Genomic DNA, 19,363 nt, shown 5'->3' with positions numbered 1-19,363 from the left:
CTCTTCTAGAGGAGCATTCAGCTTTCCTCTTCTTTTTATCTTTGATTTTTTTTTTTAAATACTGGGATGTTCATGGTAAACTTTGGATTCATTAATAGCCCAGCCTATTGCATTAAAGCAGTAGTAATATCAGTGACTAGTTCTAATCTATGTTAGAATTTCAGGTAATAATCTTTTTGTGTTATGCTGCAGTTTGAAGTTATAAATCTGCTTGTTATAATTATCATATGTATGTAATGTATTTTAATAATTAATGTTGTACCTAAAAAAATTTAGGAAGTGTAGATACAAAAGAAAAAGTTTGTTCACTTTAATAGAACAATTCTTCTGGTGGCATAATCAGTCTATCTTTTTACAAATCATCAGATGACTGTGTGTCTGAAAACAAAACCACTTTCTTAGTCTTGTGTTCTTTCCTACCTTCTAGATCGCGGAAGTAGATTGTAAAGATGCTCTAGAAATGATCTGTAACCTAGAATCTGATGGAGATGAAAAAAGTGCTCTAATTTTATGTGCAGCATTTCTATCTCGCCAGCTGCAGCAAGGAGAGATGTACTGTGCCTGGTGAGTCTGAATATTGCTTTATGCCTAGTGGAACAAAAATTAGTTTTGTATGTAAGCCATAAGTTAACTTACTTCAGGTGATAAAATTCAGGAGCTAAACAAGAAGGAGGTGTGGCTCTCAAAGCTAAAAAAAAAAAGAATATTTGACAGGATTAGCTTCCATTATGGGAATTTGAAGGCTGCAGGTATGATGAGGCATTTACAAATACCAGTAGCTGGTTAATGATTTTTTCTTGACAATAATCTTAGGCTGTAGAAATAACTAATTTAATATCTGCAGGCAGCTAGTCAGCATTATGTCAACATTTAATGCATAAATGCAGTTCCCATCTGTCCTTACATCATAACACAGTATTTCTTTCTCTAACAAACTTCTAGAAAAGGAGGTCTATGCTACTATAACCAAAATAATAAGTTAGATGAAGATACTTATTTTTTAAGGCTTGCTCTCATTAATGTGAGAACAAATAACTGGTCTTTGGCAGCTGTTCGAGCTGTTAGGGTCTGAATTTCCAACTGCTGAGTTTGGTTGTACTCCAAACCTGTACAATTCGCTTTCTTTGTGCATGTCATTTTTATGTGCAACAGCATGGGAACATCTGCTAATGCAGGATTTTGCTTTAACAGATTCTGCTAAAGTTTTGGGGGTTACACCATTCCACAAGGTACTAAATACCCCTGGCTGTTTGCACCTGAGGAGGAATGAACTAGTGACTTAATGTAGATGCAGTAATACTGTTTGGCTTTGGTTCTAATTTCTCACTAAATCACAGATTCAGCTCTTAGAGCAGCTCAAGAAAAATGTATCTACAACAGAGAAAAGCCATCCTCCTATAGCTGTTAGTAATTACTAAGGATTCAGAGGTGTAAAAATTCTGTTCTGTGAAGAGTAAACTACTTTGCAAGACTTTTTTCAAGACACATCATAAGTCTGTAAATTATGTAGCATAAACTGTGATAATACTGGTTGTATTCTGATCTGTCCTTCTAGAATTGAGTCATGGTAATAATTCTGAAAATCAGATACTAATACTGTGGGTAAATTAATAAAAGCTTTTCCCTGTAAGATAAGGTGTGAATAAATTCAGATTTTTTTTTTCCTTTCCCAAAGAAAAAATAGAAACTGTTTTCAACCTTGCATTTCTTGTGATCAGATTAGTGGTTGTGTTGCTGGCCCTGAAATATTGTTCTCTTGTTCTAGGGAACTGACTCTTTTCTGGAGTAAACTGCAGCAAAGGGTAGAGCCTTCTATTCAAGTGTATCTAGAGAGATGTCGCCAACTTTCTGTGTTAACTAAGACTGTTTATCACATTTTCTTCCTGATTAAAGTAATTAATTCAGAGGTAAGGATACTCCTGAAAGAATATTTTTGGCACTTTTAATGCAACTGTAATCAGGAAAATTTATGAAAGCTGCTTAGACATTCTGTCTCTTTCTGTAGCATCAGTTTTGGGGCAGTCCTAATTGGTTTTAGGAAAGGATGTAGCAACCTCCTTTTGCAGGTAAACTATCAGTTGGTCCCTTTTGAATCATTAAAATTTCTTTGGTCCTTTGGAGAAAAATAAAAGGGAATAAACAGAAGAGCTGGACGCCACAACTGAGATCAAGGAGAACTGAAGGTTGGAGTTATAGCCTCTGCTATTGTCCATGTCCTCTAAATGTATTTTCTGTTAGCAGGTCCTAACAGACCTTTTCAGTATTTTCCATATTTCAGCTGTTACAGAAAATAGTGAGGAAAAGCTTATGAGGAGAGGAAATGGAGGCTGTATATTAGTAGATAAGAAAATTACAAAAGCTTAAAACCCAGTCAAACAAAAAAAACCCTTTTGAATTGCCACTTAAGAATGCAGTCTGTTTTGATAAATGAAGTACTTGCCTTTTGTGGACTTAGATCCAATGTTGTATTAAAAACTCTGTTCATCTATCTCAGCTAACCTTGTCATCTAATTTTCCTAGTTTCCTCTCAGTAGTTAGTAGTAGTAGTTGCACTATTTAATGCTTATAGCTAAACTGAGCTCTTCCAAAATCTTTTAGTTGGGAGATTTTCTGTAATTTGGTATATTCTAAGAATAAAAATTCCTTTTTAACTGTTGCAGTGTTCTGGTATGGCTAATCATGGACTTCTAATCTTAAAGATTATTTTTTTCCAAAGATCTGAACTAAATTGGCATTAGAGAGGGGGAGGAAAATAACTTTCATAGAGTCTTGTGATCATAAGAGCTCTGTCCGCTCTATGCCATACTGATTTTTCTCTCATGAGCCGTGGATCATTTCACTGATGGCAGAAACTGGAGACCATGTGGGTAGTAGGCTTGTGTATTCATAAATTTGCTGGGCTTTATTCACATGTATGCCACAGTCTCTCTGTGCAGCCTTGGCAGCATAAAGGGACTGTAACGTGGATGTAAATGTAATTTACCTTGCCTGAGGGTATGAATGAGAAAAGACCATGTGACATTTGGAACACTTTAATGATGGAACATTTAACTATACTTATCACTTTCAGTTGGAATGAAGTTATGTGTTCAGTTGAGGTCAGTTGACTTTGAAGTGGCATAATCTTTAAAAATAAAGGTTTATTTTTATAGCTTAAGTGCTTTCTAAATTAAGAGATCTTTTAGAAGATCTCTTGCTTCTCTTACTTTTAGCTGTAGCACTTTTTACTGTTTGTATTCTACCCAGTGTTAATTTAAGGCTCCATAGAAGCTCATCTCAAGTGATGTTGACACAACTGGCAGGCTTTATTTCATGGAAAGGCTCAATATTGCTAAACTGGACACCTCAAACATACAGTCCTGAAGTCCTCAAACTAGACAGGACATAAAATTAATTTGTTTTAGCTGTATGTAAACTTTCACATTATTTTTTTTTTTAGTAGCATGAAGACAAATTACGAAACTTAGGGAATAGCATCTAAAGGCAAACCACTATGTTTCTTAAAGTAAAAAGTAGTATTACAAATTCCAGGTGCTTTTTTTTTTTTTTTGACACTTGGGGTTGAATAATGATATCTTTTATTTACAAATACAGAAAGGGTTAAGATAAGGTGACTTACTAAAATTAGTCTTGCTTTACAGATTGATGGTGCTGGACTTGCAACCTGCATTGAACTGTGTGTGAAAGCATTGCGCTTGGAATCCAGTGAAAATACAGATGTAAAGATATCTATTTGCAAGACTATCTCCTGCTTGCTTCCGGATGATTTGGAGGTTAAACGTGCTTGTCAGCTGAGTGAATTTCTTCTTGAACCCACTGTGGATGCATATTATGCTGTTGAAATGCTATATAATCAACCTGACCAGAAGTATGATGAAGAGAATCTTCCAATACCAAATTCTTTGCGCTGTGAGCTCTTACTTGTACTGAAAACTCAGTGGCCTTTTGATCCAGAATTCTGGGACTGGAAAACTCTCAAGCGTCAGTGTCTGGCACTTATGGGAGAGGAGGCATCCATCGTGTCATCAATAGACGAACTAAACGATAGTGAAGTTTATGAGAAGGTTGAGGATTGCCAAGAAGAGACTAAAGAAACTTCTGTGAATGGGCTTGCTGGCACTTTTGATGAAGCTACAAGCCTCCTTAAGGGTATCAGAGATGAAAAGCAGAAAAAGAGAGAAATTAAAAAACTCAGAGAGAGGGGGTTCATATCAGCTAGATTTAGGAACTGGCAAGCTTATATGCAGTATTGCGTGTTATGTGACAAAGAATTCCTAGGTCATAGAATAGTTAGGCATGCACAAAAACATTATAAAGATGGAATTTACAGTTGCCCTATTTGTGCCCAAAATTTTAATTCTAAAGAAAACTTTGTTCCCCATGTAACTTTGCATGTTAAAAAGTCCAGCAAAGAGAGATTGGCTGCTATGAAACCACTGAGGAGACTGGGAAGACCTCCTAAAATAGCAGCTGCCAATGAGAATCAGAAAACTGATTCTGTATCCAAACAGGAGCAGCGACCCATTAAGAAGAACAGTCTCTATTCAACAGATTTCATTGTGTTTAACGATAACGATGGCTCAGATGATGAAAATGATGACAAAGATAAACCTTATGTACCAGAGATAGTGCCAGTTCAAAAGCCACTCCCTGTTAATGAATTCACCTGCCCTGTAACGTTTTGTAAAAAAGGCTTTAAGTATTTTAAAAATCTGATAGCACATGCAAAGGGGCATAAAGATAATGAAGAAGCTAAACGTTTTCTTGAAATGCAAAGCAAAAAAGTGATTTGCCAGTACTGTAGACGACATTTCGTAAGTGTTACTCACCTGAATGATCATTTACAAATGCACTGTGGCAGCAAACCTTATATCTGCATACAGATGAAATGTAAGGCTGGTTTTAACAGTTATGCTGAGCTGCTGACACATAGGAAAGAGCATCAAGTCTTCAGGGCAAAGTGTATGTTTCCTAAATGTGGCAGAGTGTTTTCTGAAGCTTATTTACTCTATGATCATGAAGCACAACACTATAATACTTACACCTGCAAAGTCACAGGCTGCGGAAAGGTGTACCGTTCTCAGAATGAACTGGAAAAGCACGTTGACGATCACAACAAGCAGCCTGAAAATGTGCAACAGCCTGAAAGCCAGACTAATCAGCCTGATCTTAGTCAGTCTTCTAAAGCTAATGAAAATACCAACGAAGTTGCTGTTAAAGAGGAATTGACATCTCCTCCGGCGGACAACCAGAGTAGTTTTACTGAAGGAGAAAACACTGGCTGGAATCAAATCAAAGCAGAACCAGAAGGGAATGAAAGTGTAAATACTTCAGTGAGTATACCGCGGCAAAGCGATTCCTTACCTAATGCTGGTTTGGAGCAGTCTCCTGCAGGCTCAGTGAAGACAGAAGTGGCAATTCCAGCAAGCAGCATTAAGGTGCCTGCTGTTAACCAGAAGATCCGAGATAACTTTGTAAAAAGAGGTAAATTGGCTGTTACTGCCGTTAAAGTAGATACCACTAAACCTGGAGCCCAGCAGTTGTGCTCGTCGGTTGACTCTTGTCTTTCAGTTTTCCAAGAGAGAAAGGAAGAAGACTGTCTCAGTCAGACTCAGAATATTCAAAATATTTCTGTGACCTCAGACACACTAAAACCAGAAGCCCTTGAATCAAAAAGCTTAGAAAGACAAGTGAGTATTGTAAATCCATTCAGCATGCAGAATCAGGCAGGATATCGAAACAGCGTACCCATTCCCAAACTTGAAATTGAAGACAGTATTAAGGCTGCCGCTAATCTATATAACCTGCCTTTAAAAACTTTAGAAAGTATTACGTTTATTCCTTCGCAGCCTAACATAAACAGCTCTTTAGTTCCAGCTGTGTTACCAGCAGCTCCAATTCAGAAATTTAATTGTCAGGTTGAGGGGTGTACTCGAACATACAACTCATCACAGAGCATTGGCAAACATATGAAGGCAGCACACCCTGATGAATATGCTGCTTTTAAAATGCAGCGTAAAAATAAGAAACCACGAAAATCCAGCAATCTGCAAAATGTGCTGAATGATGGGAAGATTGTGTATCTTCTGCCATCACAAGTGGGAAATGCAAGTGGTGCTGCTTTTACTGCACAGAACAAACCTAATTTGAATCCCACCTGTTCCAGTCAAGTGCAACATGTCTCAAGTACACTTTTCCCAACTCACCTAGAGAATTTGGCCAGTCCTATGTTACCTATAGTGGAAAGTGTCATAAATCCAAGTTTGTCTACTCGTATTAAAAGTGAGCCTGAGAGTGTTTTATGTTCACAAATGGAAAATATGTCTGGTGCAACCTTACCTTCCCAGTTGGACGATCTGGCAAAAACAGTTATGCCTCTGAATATTGACGGGGGTTCAGATCCTTTTCTGCCTTTGCCTGCAGAAAATGGTCCAATGTCTCTCTTTCCTTCATCAGCAGAGAATCCTCCAAATTCAGTCTTCTCACAATTGGACAATGACACAAATAACTTTTCATCACAACTAGAAGGAAACACTAGTTCTGCTTTCCCAAAAGAGGAAATTGTTGATCAGATATTTCCCTCGCGATTGGGTAATGAAAATAACTTCAGTGAAACTAGCTCTCAACATGCAGCTTCAGAAAAAGTAAAAAAAGATCGTGGCCGGGGCCCAAATGGGAAAGAAAGGAAGCCAAAACATAACAAGCGGGCAAAGTGGCCAGCAATAATTAGGGATGGCAAATTTATCTGTAGCAGGTGCTTCAGAGCTTTCACTAATCCTAGATCACTTGGTGGTCACTTGTCTAAGAGATCTTACTGTAAGCCTCTTGAAGGATCAGAAATTTCTCCAGAAGCTCTGCAAGCGAATGGACAGTCTTTGCTTGCCAGTATGATTCTTTCCTCAAATTCACTAAACTTGCAGCAGCCCCAGGAGTCTGCTTTCAATCCAGAGACATGTTTTAAAGATCCATCATTCCTGCAGTTACTTGCAGCTGAAAATCGTTCTGCAGCCTTGCTGCAGACCATGTTTCCACGGGCCAATGTGAGTAACTTTAATACCAGTGGGAATGAAGAAGGAAATCAAATTATAAAACAAGCTTTGGAAACTGCAGGCATCCCGAGTACCTTTGATAATACAGAAGTACTTCCACACGTGGTTACAACAAGTTGCGTCACAGATACGACTCCAATAAATGCAGCTGTTCTCTCCAACTCATCTGCGTCCCCTCTGCTGCAGACAGTCTGTAACCCCAGTACCCTGCTAACAGACCAAAACAGGACCCTCAATGCCAAAATTCCTCCAATAAACGAATGCAAGAGTTTGCCAGTTCTTGCAACAGAGGACTTAATGCGAAAGACTATTGAAAATGGCTTATGTCCTAGCTCATTTTCTAATGCTGTTGCAGCAGCACACAACTTCGCAGGGAACAGTTCACGAGTTTCAGTTATAAGTAGTCCCAAGAGTTCAGGATCAAGCAACTTGAATAAGAAGGGAACCAGTGCTTCAAAGAGGAAGAGGAAAGCAACTACACCCTTGCTTGTACCTGATATATCACAGAAAGTAGCAGTAAATAATACAACTATGGAACTTCTAACCAAAAGCACTGAAGGAAATGTGCAAATACAGGGGGAAGGCTTTCAGTCCAACTTACTGGCAAATTGTGGCTCTCAAGCAGTGGTGGAAAATCTCACACAGAAACTTAATAATGTTGACAATCAGTTATTCGTGGCCAATATCAAAGACAACTTCAAAACAAATACCGATGCTCATACAATGCTACCCCCTTTAAGAGTAAAAACTGAAAATGGGGATTCCCAAATGATGGCTGTAAATTCTTGTGTCCAAGCAAATTCAGAGGAGCAGATTTCAGAAGACAGTGTTATGCAGAACTTTGAAAAAACCCTGGAAATAATCAAAACTGCTATGAATTCACAGATACTTGAAGTGAAAACTGAAATTCAGGATACCGTTGCTGCTTCAGGACAGAGCTTACAAGCAAATAATGCACAGGCTTCCTTGGGAAATTCTGCACATAGTGTAAAATTACCTACTCCTACACAATTTGCTGTGCACGTGGGGAATGTCACCACTGCAAAGAGTAGCCCTGCTCAGTCTGAGACATCTCAAAAGGATGATACTCAAATACTGGAAATTTTGGAGGGCTTGCAAAAACTGAAACTAGAAAATGATTCACCCATTCAGGTCTCTGAGCCTGTTTCCCAGTGTCCTCCAGCAGATGCGCTAGCACCAGCAGTTCCTGTTGTATCATCAACTGAAAGTAAACCCCTTGTCCAGATATCTTTGGAGGCAAGTAACATTCAGTTTAGTGATAAAGTTAATAAGCCTTTTGTATGTCAGGATCCAGGCTGCAATTATAGTGCTATGACAAAAGATGCATTATTTAAACACTATGGCAAGGTTCATCAGTACACTGCAGAAATGATACTAGAAATTAAGAAACATCAACTGAAGTATGCCCCGTTCAAATGTGTTGTAGCTACCTGTCCAAAAACGTTCACAAGAAACTCTAATCTCCGAGCACACTGTCAGCTTGTACATCATTTTACGACAGAGGAGATGGTAAAATTAAAAATTAAAAGGCCTTACGGCAGAAGATCTCAAAATGAAACTGTAAACACAGCCCCACAACCTGTTGACGTAAAAACTTTGCAGACACTAGTAATAGAAAACAAAGCTGCAGCTCCATTGGTCAAAGAAGCTCAGATAAAGGAAGCTGTAGAGCCTGTAAAAATCTTGGAAAAACTTACACCAGAAAACAATATCCCTGAAAGACTGGAAAAACCTCCCCAAGTGGCTTCTGTTCCACCAGGGCAACATAATGGAGCCTCTATTGGTAGTACACAGGCACAAGCCAAAGTACGGAAGGTTAGGAGGTACAGGAAGGAAAAAGAGGAGAGGAAACGTAGGAAACCCGTAACAAAATCTCTGGAGTTTCCTACTAGATACAGCCCTTATAGACCGTACCGATGTGTCCATCAGGGCTGCTTCGCAGCTTTTACGATACAACAAAACCTAATCCTTCATTACCAAGCTGTGCACAAATCAGACCTCCCTGCCTTCTCTGCTGAAGTGGAGGAGGAGAACGAGCCAGGCAAAGAGGAACGCAATGAGGTGGAAACCAAACCCACCATCAGAGAATTCAGGTGTGAGGTGAGCGACTGTTCTCGCATCTTCCAGGAAGTTACCAGCTTGATACAACATTATATGAAGCTTCATGACATGACCCCAGAGCAAATTGGAAATATGAAATCTGCTCCAGAGGCAGGAAGATTTTCTTGTGATCAGTCTCAATGCAAGTCTTCATTTACAGCATATCTTAACTACATTGTACATCTTGAGGCAGATCACGGTATTAAGATAAGGCCAAACAAAGTAGAAGATGACGGTGTATTCAAGTGTGACTGTGAAGGCTGTGACCGTATTTATGCTACTAGGTCTAACCTCTTGAGGCATATTTTTAACAAACATAATGACAAGCATAAAGATCACCTAATAAGACCCAGGAGACTGACACCAGGTCAGGAAAACATTTCAAGCAAAGCAAATCAGGAGAAACCATTGAAGTCCAAACAGAGAGGACTAAAAAACAGATCGGGAAAAGAAGGTAACAGGCTGTCAGCGAAAACAAAACGAAAGAAAAATGTCAGCCTGGAAAACAAAAACTCAAAAGGAATGCAAGTTCAAGAAAATAAGGCCTATTCACTGAAACGCGGCAAGCATGTTTATTCAATAAAGGCTAGAAACGATGCGTTATCGGAATGTACAAGCAGGTTCATAACTCAGTATCCATGTATGATAAAGGGATGTTCATCTGTAGTTACAAGCGAAAGTAACATAATAAGGCATTACAAATGTCACAAGCTGTCCAAAGCATTTACTTCCCAGCACAGAAATCTGCTTATTGTATCTAAAAAGCACTCTGTCTCACAAGTGAAGGAAGCCTCTGGTGAGCAAGAGACTGAGAAAAAAAGTGATGTGAAAGAGCCTGAACAGAGTGTGGTAGTGAGCAATAATGATTCAAGCACAACTATGTTACCGCAAAAGGAAACTGAAAAAGGTGAGAAGGATGAAGTTGATGAACTGACAGAACTATTCATTACTAAACTGATTAACGAGGATTGTTCAAGCGCTGAAAATCAAGCGAAAATCTCTTCTAGTGTAAATAGTGACTTGCAGGAAACCGCCTCCTGCCCCTCAGAAAAGCAAAAATCAAACAACTTAAAAAGAGCAAACAAAGAAAAAAATGTATCTCAGAGTAAGAGGAGGAGAGCTGAAAAAACTGAGGAAGTACTGCCTGCTGATGTGAGCAGCATGCCCAGGGAGGAAGAGACCGCGGTCGCCATTCAAACGGCTGAAGAGCAACCTGCAGCTTTTGACTGGAGCTCATTTAAGCCAATGGGTTTTGAAGTGTCATTCCTTAAGTTCCTTGAAGAGTCTGCTGTGAAGCAAAAGAAAAACACTGAAAGAGAGTACCATAGCAGCGGAACCAAAAAAGGATCCCATTCAAACTCGCGAAAGTCCAATGAGAAGACCTCCGTAGCAAGTAATGTCACTTGGTCATGTTCTGAAACTGAAACCCTCGTACCGTTTGCCAACCCATCACGGCTTCCATGTGGTGATAATGTAAAGATAGTTTTAGACAAGACTCTTAAAGACTGCGCTGAGCGTGTGTTGAAGCAACTTCAGGAAATGAAACCTATCGTCAGTTTGAGAAAGCTCGAAGGACGTTGGGAGGATAATCCAGAGGTTACAGCTGCAAAAGTAATTGTTATGGGTGCCGAGGAAGGGGAGGCAAAATACTGAAAACCTAATGTGTTTAACCACGATCTGTAATAAAATTTATTTTGAATAGGAAGCCATCAAGCATGCTAGTAACTGTGGAGCTCTTTTATTTTGAAGTGATTTAATCTAGCAAAAAACATGACATGAGTCATGTAAATGTCTTATTTGTTTTTATCCCTATGGGACTTGAAGAACAGAGTAATTGCTTCAGTTTTGTAAATACTTGATCGAAACCTCAACTTTCTATCAGATGTCCTTTCCATGAACTAAATCTTTGTGAGTTGTCTGTGATTGGTATCTTTCACCAGGTTACTTCTCCTATATAACAGTACTCTTTATTTGTAGATACATTTTTTTTGTATATATTTATTATTGTAAATCATTTGCTGCCACCAGCAGTCTGTAAGTCTAAACTATTAAATGACACATTTATATTCGGAATTTTAATTTGTAACTAAGTAAGCAAGTTTTTAAAGCTGTCCTTTACTCATTTTAAATTAAGAACTTTTGAACTAAAACTAGCTAAGTCTGTCATATCCAGTTTATTTTGCATAAAGCATTTATTTACAGGAGAGGAGCTGGATAAGATCACATTTCATAGGTTAAACGTACTGACACGCTCTCATTTTTGTAAATTTTAACATCCAGTATCTATGGATGATATTCATATGTAGTTAACACATAAATATAATAGTTTTCTTATAGCTACATTTTTCATTGCTTTTAATTGGATACAAAGCATTTATGATTCCATAATAAAAATGGAAATGTGAATAAAAATAGTTTGCTACATTGGAGATTTAAAACAATATTTGGTATTAAAGAATCCATTGTGAATGTGATAGAAAATTAGTAGTGTGGAGCAGTGTATATATTTGAGGTGGTGATTTGTGAAGTAGCCCAGTATTGCCTTAAATAAAATCACATTTCATTTCTTGTTTTATACATGTGATCTTATAAAGGTTATTTTTGTTTCTGTAACTTAGATTGGTGTATAGTTTAATTTTTGTTAAAAAAACAAAACAAAAAAACTTCAGAAACCGTTTTTGTAAATAGTGGGTTTATAAAACAGATGGTTTATTTTGATAATACCAATTTGGTATCTATCTATAGAATACGTGAGTCTTTATGCCATACCATTAAAAACTGAATAAACAAGGCACTTTCTGAAAGGGAAGTGAGATTGTGATCTTACAGATAAACTCGGTGGTTGTGCTCTATTGATGGCATAGACTCCCTCCGTGCTCTTCTGCCTCTCGCTGACTGTATCTGGCAGCACTCTCGCCACCTCTCTCTTTTCCACACTGGAACAAGCCTCAGAAGCGGTGCCGCTTGTAGTGCCCGGGATTGGAGCAATTTCTCTGTATGCTGCTAACAGAAATGACAGGTATCCACTTTGTTGAGTAACCAAAAGTGTGAATGCGTTGGTGGGAGTGGTCAGTACCCAGGAATCTTCAAATGTTGTTTTTCATGCGTGATTATGCCTAACTCGGTTGGGAAGAGCCAGCTGGATTGTGTGGTACCAAAAATTTTTCTTGGCTTATTCTCATTACTGGATGTGACCTACCTTCAGTAATATAAAATAGTCTTTATCTTGGGAGAGATTGGCTTGATACTTTTTTTTTCTATAAACTTGTCTTGCCATGTAAAGCTTTGCATTAAATGCTACACTTGATTGCTCTTAAGCTATTCACCTGGAATCTTTGACAGTTTACTTGAATATCAATGCAGAGGGCACATTCCTACAACCAAATGAAGCGACTTCCTGTGAGAGTGAGGATTATGTATGAAAATCAGAAAGGCGACAACATTTCAGCTTGGGCATAGCCCTTGGTTTCCTACCTGGTGCTAAATTGCATACCCGCACAGGAGGCCCGTGCTTCCATTTGAACGAAGCTCCTTCGCTCCTCTCGCTTTAATCCCTCCCAAGTGACTAAACTGATAATTCTGCAAAGTTAGTAAATCAAAGGTGCTATCTGAGAATGATAAAACCAAAAGAAATCCTTACATTTTAACTCGAGGAGAGATCATTATATTTGCTATAAGCACATGATACCATGTTCTACCTGCCAGAGGTTGCGCCGTCTCCCTGGATGGGGGTTGTTGTTGGATGCCAGCCGCGGTGATTGTAGAGGGGATCTTCTGCAGGGGAGAAGAGGACCAAGAACCTCCTCTGGAGTGGATTCACAAAGCTTGCCTGAAATCATGTTTTCAGATGTACCTAACCACTGTAATAACTGTTGACAGACCTCACAACTTAATTTTTAGAATAATTTTGTGTTGTGTAAGTTAAATAGTTTCAACATTGACATTCCTAATGTACGTAGTGCATCATTTGCCGTTTTTAGACTGAGAATAGCATACAACTATTTAGCTCCACAGTGCTACACTAGAATACTATTTCTTTAAAAAAGAAAAAACAAAATCCGGTGTCCTAAATAGCCAGGAAATAATTTCTGGTTTGGATCTGAAAGTAGGGTCTGAATTTCTGAGAATGAAATTTCAAATACTGTCTCATTCTTATCCCAATTAATCCAATTAAAGTAGATGTAGTACCAATATAGTCTGTGCCCTCCACAGCACACTCCCTTTTATGTGGGTATTGACAGCCTCTCCAACAGGTAAGCTATCATGATTTTTTTTTTTCCTTTTTAAAAAAAATGCAAATTTAAACTTAAAGCAAGGGGCCAAAGGCAGGGTGTGATTTAAGATGTCATGGAAGGGGAGGGCACTGTGGTTTAGTGAAGCCACCAACAAAAGTTTTTGAGGAAATATATTCGGTATTTGTATTATGATGACTGATGTATAAGAATCTCCTGCTATATAGGTGCAGTAGCATGCCTGAACTGACAGCTCTTGCAGAGTCTGGAGCCGTACCCCTGCCCTTGGGGCTGCCGGGCGGGATGGGGCTGCGGGCTGGCTGAGCCCAGCTGTACCAGCACCACCTCAGCCTGCGGGCTGCCCTGACACCCATAGGTGCTGCTGGCCCCTGCCCTGACACCTGGTCCCTCTCCGTCCTCTTCCCCTCTCTCTCCTTCCCCTCTGTGTCTCTGTCTTCCAGACATCAGTGGTGCATTTGAGCAGAGGTGCTTTTTTTTGAAACCCTTGTCACCATGAGGAATATGACGACTACAACAGGAGTTGCTGATCAGGAAGCAACCAAGGCAAAAGAGTCTGGATACAGACTGTTACGTGATGGAAAGACATCTTTAAACTGGCAATCAGCCTCTTGTGGTTGGCTGTTTCTAAAGAAATCTTAAATTGTCTGAGGCCTAATTTGAGTAGTGCGTTTGTCCTCACATGTGTTGGGGTGGTTGTCATCAGCGGGATGGAAGGACTGTTGGTCCTAGAGTATTCTGCTGGGATGTCCTGCCTACAGCTGTTAGATAGCAAGGGAGCAATGCCTGTAAAACTTAACTCTAGAAACAGCCACTGGTTCAGGTGAGGACAAGTAGTTGGCTGTATTGCAATTGGTTTCTATGCCCAGGAGTTGGTTGGGGCTCCCAGCTGCGGGCGCAGGGACACGCTGCCCCGAGGCTGAGGCCGGCTGGGCGAGAGGAGCTTCTGCTTCTGCTCCTGCTCTGCCTGCTGCTTGCTGGAGCCTTGGTACGGAGAAGATGGTCCTGTAGAAGGGGTGGGAAACAGGGCCAGGGGTACTGGAGATGGGAGCAGAGGAAAGAACTATTGGCAAGTAACAAATTTTTTTTTTCTGTGACTTTTTTTCAAACCTGAGCTGTCACAAGGCAAGGAGATTACTTGGCTTTTAAAGAAAATGAGGATCTATTTAAGACTTGGATCTTTTAGTGTTTGCAGAGATGTTTTGAAATATGAGCGAGGTAAGTAATTTTTTTGTATGAATGTATATGAAGTGATCATGTTTCTTCATTACAGTGTGGGCTTAGATCAGCTTCCTACCATTTGCTGTGTGTTTGAGGAGACATAGTTTTACACTTCATAAATAACCATACCACTTGAACTGAAATTTTCTTAAACTTGTCCAAGTGACTTGAAAGTTGAATACACAAAAAAGCCCTTAAACCTTTAGTTTAGGGACTGAGCCTACAAACTCATTTGAACCAAAAGTGTAAGAGCAAATGACTTCAGGGACGGATGGGTGAGTGAAAATTACACTGGAGCACAAAGAAGTATAAAGGTGGGGGAAAGGATTGTGGATGGGAAGAAGCCAGTAAAAGATCAAATACTGGCCAAGAACAATGGTTCAGAAAGTAGATTAGTTTGTTTCTGTTCTCTCAGGTTAGATAGATCTGACAGAGTTGCTTTGTGTGATGCTCATTTCATTAGCAGCTCTGTCAAACACTCCTAATTTTGCAGCGCATGACATAAAAGCCACTTGGTGGTTTGCTACGAGTTCATCAGGGGTTACACAAAGATTGTACACAATTTTTCAGAATATTTCTTATGTAAGGTACTGGCTTTGTCAATACTGAAGTATCCTCCAAGACTTGAAAACCTGGTGATTTTGGAATTTTATTTATCATTTCATGGCTATTGAAGATAGAAATAAAACCTTGAATATACATTCCAAAGAATTAAAAGTTCTTGTTTCACAGGAAAATTTTTGGTCTAAGTGGGAACCTCTAACGCCACAGGGCTTTAGGGGATGCTCTAAAACCACTGAAGCCCTGACTTAATATACATTTTTATTAGAGAGCAGCTAATGCACAAAATTAATCAGAAACCTGTGTTGAGTAAACTGTGTTTGCTTCTCTTTGTTTTCCCTCAAATAAAACTTGTTTTTAAAAAACGAATGAATACTTTTTCATTCATGTACTGTCTTAAAATCTGGCCTCAATAAGTAAAAAACAGACATTTTGGAAGCATTTTTTATTTTGATAGTGTTGCCCTTGTCTTAAAAAATGATGCATTAGGGTACAAAAGAGCCAAGATAATTTTGCGTGTTGTTCTGTTACTCAAACTGTGGCGGTCACGGTTACACAGGGCTGATGGGCAATGGCTTTGCTTCATGCACTGCTTGGTGGGTTTTGCTCAGTAGCTGCAAGAGTTTCTAACGGCATTTCTGTCATAAGCCATATTCTGTGTACGTAGAGATTTAACAGAAGATGTTCTGAATTGTCTAAAGTGCATTGTCTCAATATACACACTGATTCAGCGCCACTCATGATGTAAAACTTTAACTGGCCACAAGCTGGCAAGCTGTCTCTCTTAAGTTCAGCAGCAACAAATGTTATTTCACCTTTTATAAAAGCAGATTTACGTTAGCAAAAAAAAAGCTTGAAAATCAGAGTCAAAAGCAGATAGCTTATTCATTTGTTCTTAATTCAATAACCGCTACCCCAGTACTCATAAAAGTAACACACTGTAACTAAAGCTGGAGGCTTTTAGGGTGAAAAAAGGGTTACATGCTTTTGGTACTGTTTCTTTTTATCCTGTCACAATAAAATTGGTTGAACATTCAGGCAGCTCTGCTTACTGCAGGCAGTGGTTATCTCTAAAGGGTGTATTTCAGTGAGGCTCAGTACTTATCTGAAGGCCTTTCATCCCAGCAATGGAAAGAGAACACTACCCTGAAATAAGTAATTTTTGGCACTCATTTCTATCATTTCAGAAGTCTAGGTTTAGGTTTACCAGAAAATGTCTTGGCTAATTTCTGTCCCTTTCCTGTTAGCCCAAGCAACACATAATAAAGGGCAGAGGTGTGTGGTGTCAAAGAGATGCTCTGAAAGGGGGGGGGGGGGATATGGGGGAAATAGATGTGGGGTTTTTTTACTTTGCTTCTCCTGGAGGCTTTTCATATTTTTAGATTTCACACGTTCTTCTATGGCAGAGCAACCTACCGAAGGAGTAGCAGTGCCTTCAGCCTTACTAAAGGGACCAGATTCCTGGCTACTGAATACTAGGATTACTGGCTACTGTTTTGCCATATTGTGCAGTCTACACTTCTCTACTCAGATCCTAGGGAACTAGGAATGATCTTTTCCCTTAAATGCCACAGCTGCACAGCAGAATAAAAGTCTGGGGGCTCAGGAGCTGCTTTGTGCAGGTGACCAGGAGTTAACTCCGTACTCTGATATATGCTGCCTGTAGAAGTCTGAGCAAGTACCTTTTTGTACATGATGTGTTCTGATGAGAAATACCCTAAAAACTGTAAAGGACTCACATACCTTCAGAAGGAGGTGCTCCACAAATAGCTAAATAACCAGGTCTGTCTTTATCACCACGGGCTAAACTAGATGTGTCTATCTGCTCTTTTTTTCTTTTTTTTTTTTTTTTTGGACATGTTTTACAGTGGTAGAGTGGAATGGGCTTGTGAGCATCCAGCTCACTTCCAAGACACTAGCAACCACTGTATGCTAGCACTTTCCAATTGCAACTTCAAGAGTTATCACATCCACCCACCTGACAAACGCTGTACAGCACCGTACTGTTCAGTGTCTTGATCAATTCCAGGTTCTTCCAGCTCTGCATTTAAAAAGCCTCTTTGCTTGTACCAAAGCAATCTGTGTAATACTCAAGACACAACTGTCTGAGCAATTGTTTCAACATGATTTATCATAAGCATCTGTGTTTATATTAAAACTTCACAGAATTTTCAGACCGCTACACCTCTCGTTTCATCATGAAAAGATCTAGATTATTCTGTGTATGGCATACATAATGCAACTGAATATATCTGCTCAAGTAAGGAGGAACTAATAGAGAAAAAGTATTTCTTACGTAGCTATCCTTCCAGTTCTGTAAAGCACTGATTGGAAAAACAATTCATGAGATACAGCTTGTGTAACAGGAAGGTGCTCTCTAGCCTTCTTTCAAGGCAATAGGGAACTTTTTCCACATTCATCCTGTATATTCAGAGACAAGGACAGGGAGCTGTGGTGGAAATGTCCTGCAGCTGCTCGTCTGTCGTCACAGATGATTTTTGATTTGTGGCAATTGCTTTTCAAGCCTTGATGTTCTTTTATGTACTTCTTCAGATAACATTTTATGGAGTATTTGAAAATGAGATAACTCAATTCACTTAAATTTAACAAAATGCACAGGCATGACGTTGCCACCAGTAAATAGAGGAAAATCATCTTCTCTGTGGGTTTGGAAATATAGCAGTCTACGGTATTGGGACATGGTCTTATGTCACATGTCACAAGACGTGGCACTTTGAATCCATTGTACAATTTATAAAACAGAACAAGAAACACTACTTCAAATCCTGTTTTTAAAATAATGCTGACAAGGTAAGTGCACAGCAATCCACCATCTATCTGTCCTGGACTTTTATAAAGTTTCTGGTTGCGGTGTTTCTCTCTGTTCTCTCGGTAAGCAACATGAAAAACAACCAAGAGTGAAGGTGTGGAGACCATGATTAATTGCAAAGCCCAAAGTCTGATGTGGGAGACAGGAAAAAAATGGTCAAAGCAGACATTTTCACAACCAGGCTGCTTGGTATTACATTCAAATTCATCATGTTCATATTTCCAGATGTTTTCTGCAGCCACAATGTAAACCAGTAAGCGGAACATGAACACAACTGCTACCCAAATTCTTCCAATTCCTGTTGAATATTTATTCACTCCACTCAGCAGGTCACGTAGGAATCCCCAGCTCATTTTTCTTCTCAAGGAAAGAAGGAAAGCTCTATTGAAGAAACACAAGATCAGAGAGATGCTTTCTCTTGGGTGAAGAAAAACGAAACGCTCATTTCAAGGTGAAACATAACCAGTAGCTAGGCAACTTAAAATTATTATTTAAAAAGGAAAACAACAGCAACAAACTGCTCTTAGTTCTGATAATTTGTACCTTCTGAGGCTGTTACACAAAATTTATTTACTGTTAAAATAGGTTTTGTCAATTGGACTGAAGCCTAATTGTACTGTTAAACTGTCCTCTGCAAGTAAACGTGCCTGTTATTCCCAAGGGTCTCCCAAGCGTCAGGTAGAGCTTTCTCTGGCAAGTTCAGGCTAGCAGCCTACCACTGAGGTACACTTAACTTAGCCCTGTCAGTTATGCAAATACTAAGCACAGTTAAATCAGATTTCAAGTTCAAATTTTTGTATAGGAGCCACGTGTCCCATAATAAGTTGACTAACAAAATGCAAATTGTTTGCTTTTTATCTGTGATCTAACTTCTCGGTAAACTTGTGCAATATTTTAAATCCTGTCCTACTTCATTAGATTTTATTTGTCATATTTCTCATTATTTAAGAAATGTGTTGAACTTTACTTCAAAAATGGGATTTTTTAATAGGTTTTTTTCTGCACAAGTCTCAACCATGTCCTAGAACACTTCTGGAAAAGAAGAGCTGCCTAAGAAGCCATTGGAAGCCACACTCAAAGTCAAAAGAAGACCTGAGATAACCACCGAAAGCATACAGTCACCTTCCCACCTCACCCCACCTTTGAAGTCTGTGCAGATCTTAAAGGATACCAAGCTCCTTTGTTTCGTGAGAGCAAAAAGTAGCTGTATTCCCAGGACACAGAATGGCTGGGAGACATGAGATGGGAAATCTGAGAATTTTCCAGATCTGTGTTTTCTATCTTTTAATATTATCTATAATATAATACTATTATATTATATATATAATTGT

At 39.1% G+C, this 19,363-nt stretch overlaps 2 protein-coding genes across 4 annotated transcripts in view; one reads left to right on the top strand and one right to left on the bottom strand.

Moving 5' to 3' along the window:
* The window catches only part of ZNF292 (zinc finger protein 292), a 55,512-nt gene extending 43,025 nt beyond the window's left edge, over positions 1–12,487 (top strand). Inside the window, exons 6-8 of one of the 2 annotated variants that reach the window (XM_055713575.1) lie at positions 428–564; positions 1,766–1,907; positions 3,642–12,487. In XM_055713575.1, the coding sequence (XP_055569550.1) occupies positions 428–564; positions 1,766–1,907; positions 3,642–10,823 (7,461 nt within the window). In that variant the 3' untranslated portion in view covers positions 10,824–12,487. The remainder of the gene's footprint in view (positions 1–427; positions 565–1,765; positions 1,908–3,641) is intronic. The other variant, XM_027798044.2, reaches the window with a different exon arrangement.
* GJB7 (gap junction protein beta 7) lies at positions 11,929–18,566 on the bottom strand. 2 transcript variants are annotated; one of them, XM_005434055.3, is made up of 2 exons: positions 17,692–18,564; positions 11,929–12,065 (listed from the first exon to the last, which is right to left on the bottom strand). In XM_005434055.3, the coding sequence occupies exons 1-2, from the start codon at positions 18,383–18,385 to the stop codon at positions 11,929–11,931; spliced, it is 831 nt and encodes a 276-aa protein (XP_005434112.1). In that variant the 5' UTR covers positions 18,386–18,564. The 2 variants fall into 2 exon arrangements, with proteins under 2 accessions (XP_005434112.1, XP_027653846.1); XM_027798045.2 differs by lacking the exon at positions 11,929–12,065 and having other exon boundaries at positions 16,599–18,566.
* Between the last annotated feature and the right edge of the window lie 797 nt (positions 18,567–19,363).

Source organism: Falco cherrug, chromosome 6 (assembly GCF_023634085.1).
Source record: "Falco cherrug isolate bFalChe1 chromosome 6, bFalChe1.pri, whole genome shotgun sequence".
In the NCBI taxonomy this organism is placed as follows: domain Eukaryota; kingdom Metazoa; phylum Chordata; class Aves; order Falconiformes; family Falconidae; genus Falco; species Falco cherrug.
Note: the sequence above shows the minus strand (reverse complement) of the source record. Positions and strands in the feature narration are given on the sequence as shown.

Bases quoted from the DNA above. Each gene is read 5' to 3' on its own strand.
- GJB7 (XM_005434055.3), bottom strand. From the start codon at position 18,385: ATGAGCTGGGGATTCCTACGTGACCTGCTGAGTGGAGTGAATAAATAT. The intron at 12,066-17,691 runs GTGACGACAGAC...TGCCAGATACAG, and splicing joins CCACAAATCAAAAATCATCT to TCAGCGAGAGGCAGAAGAGC.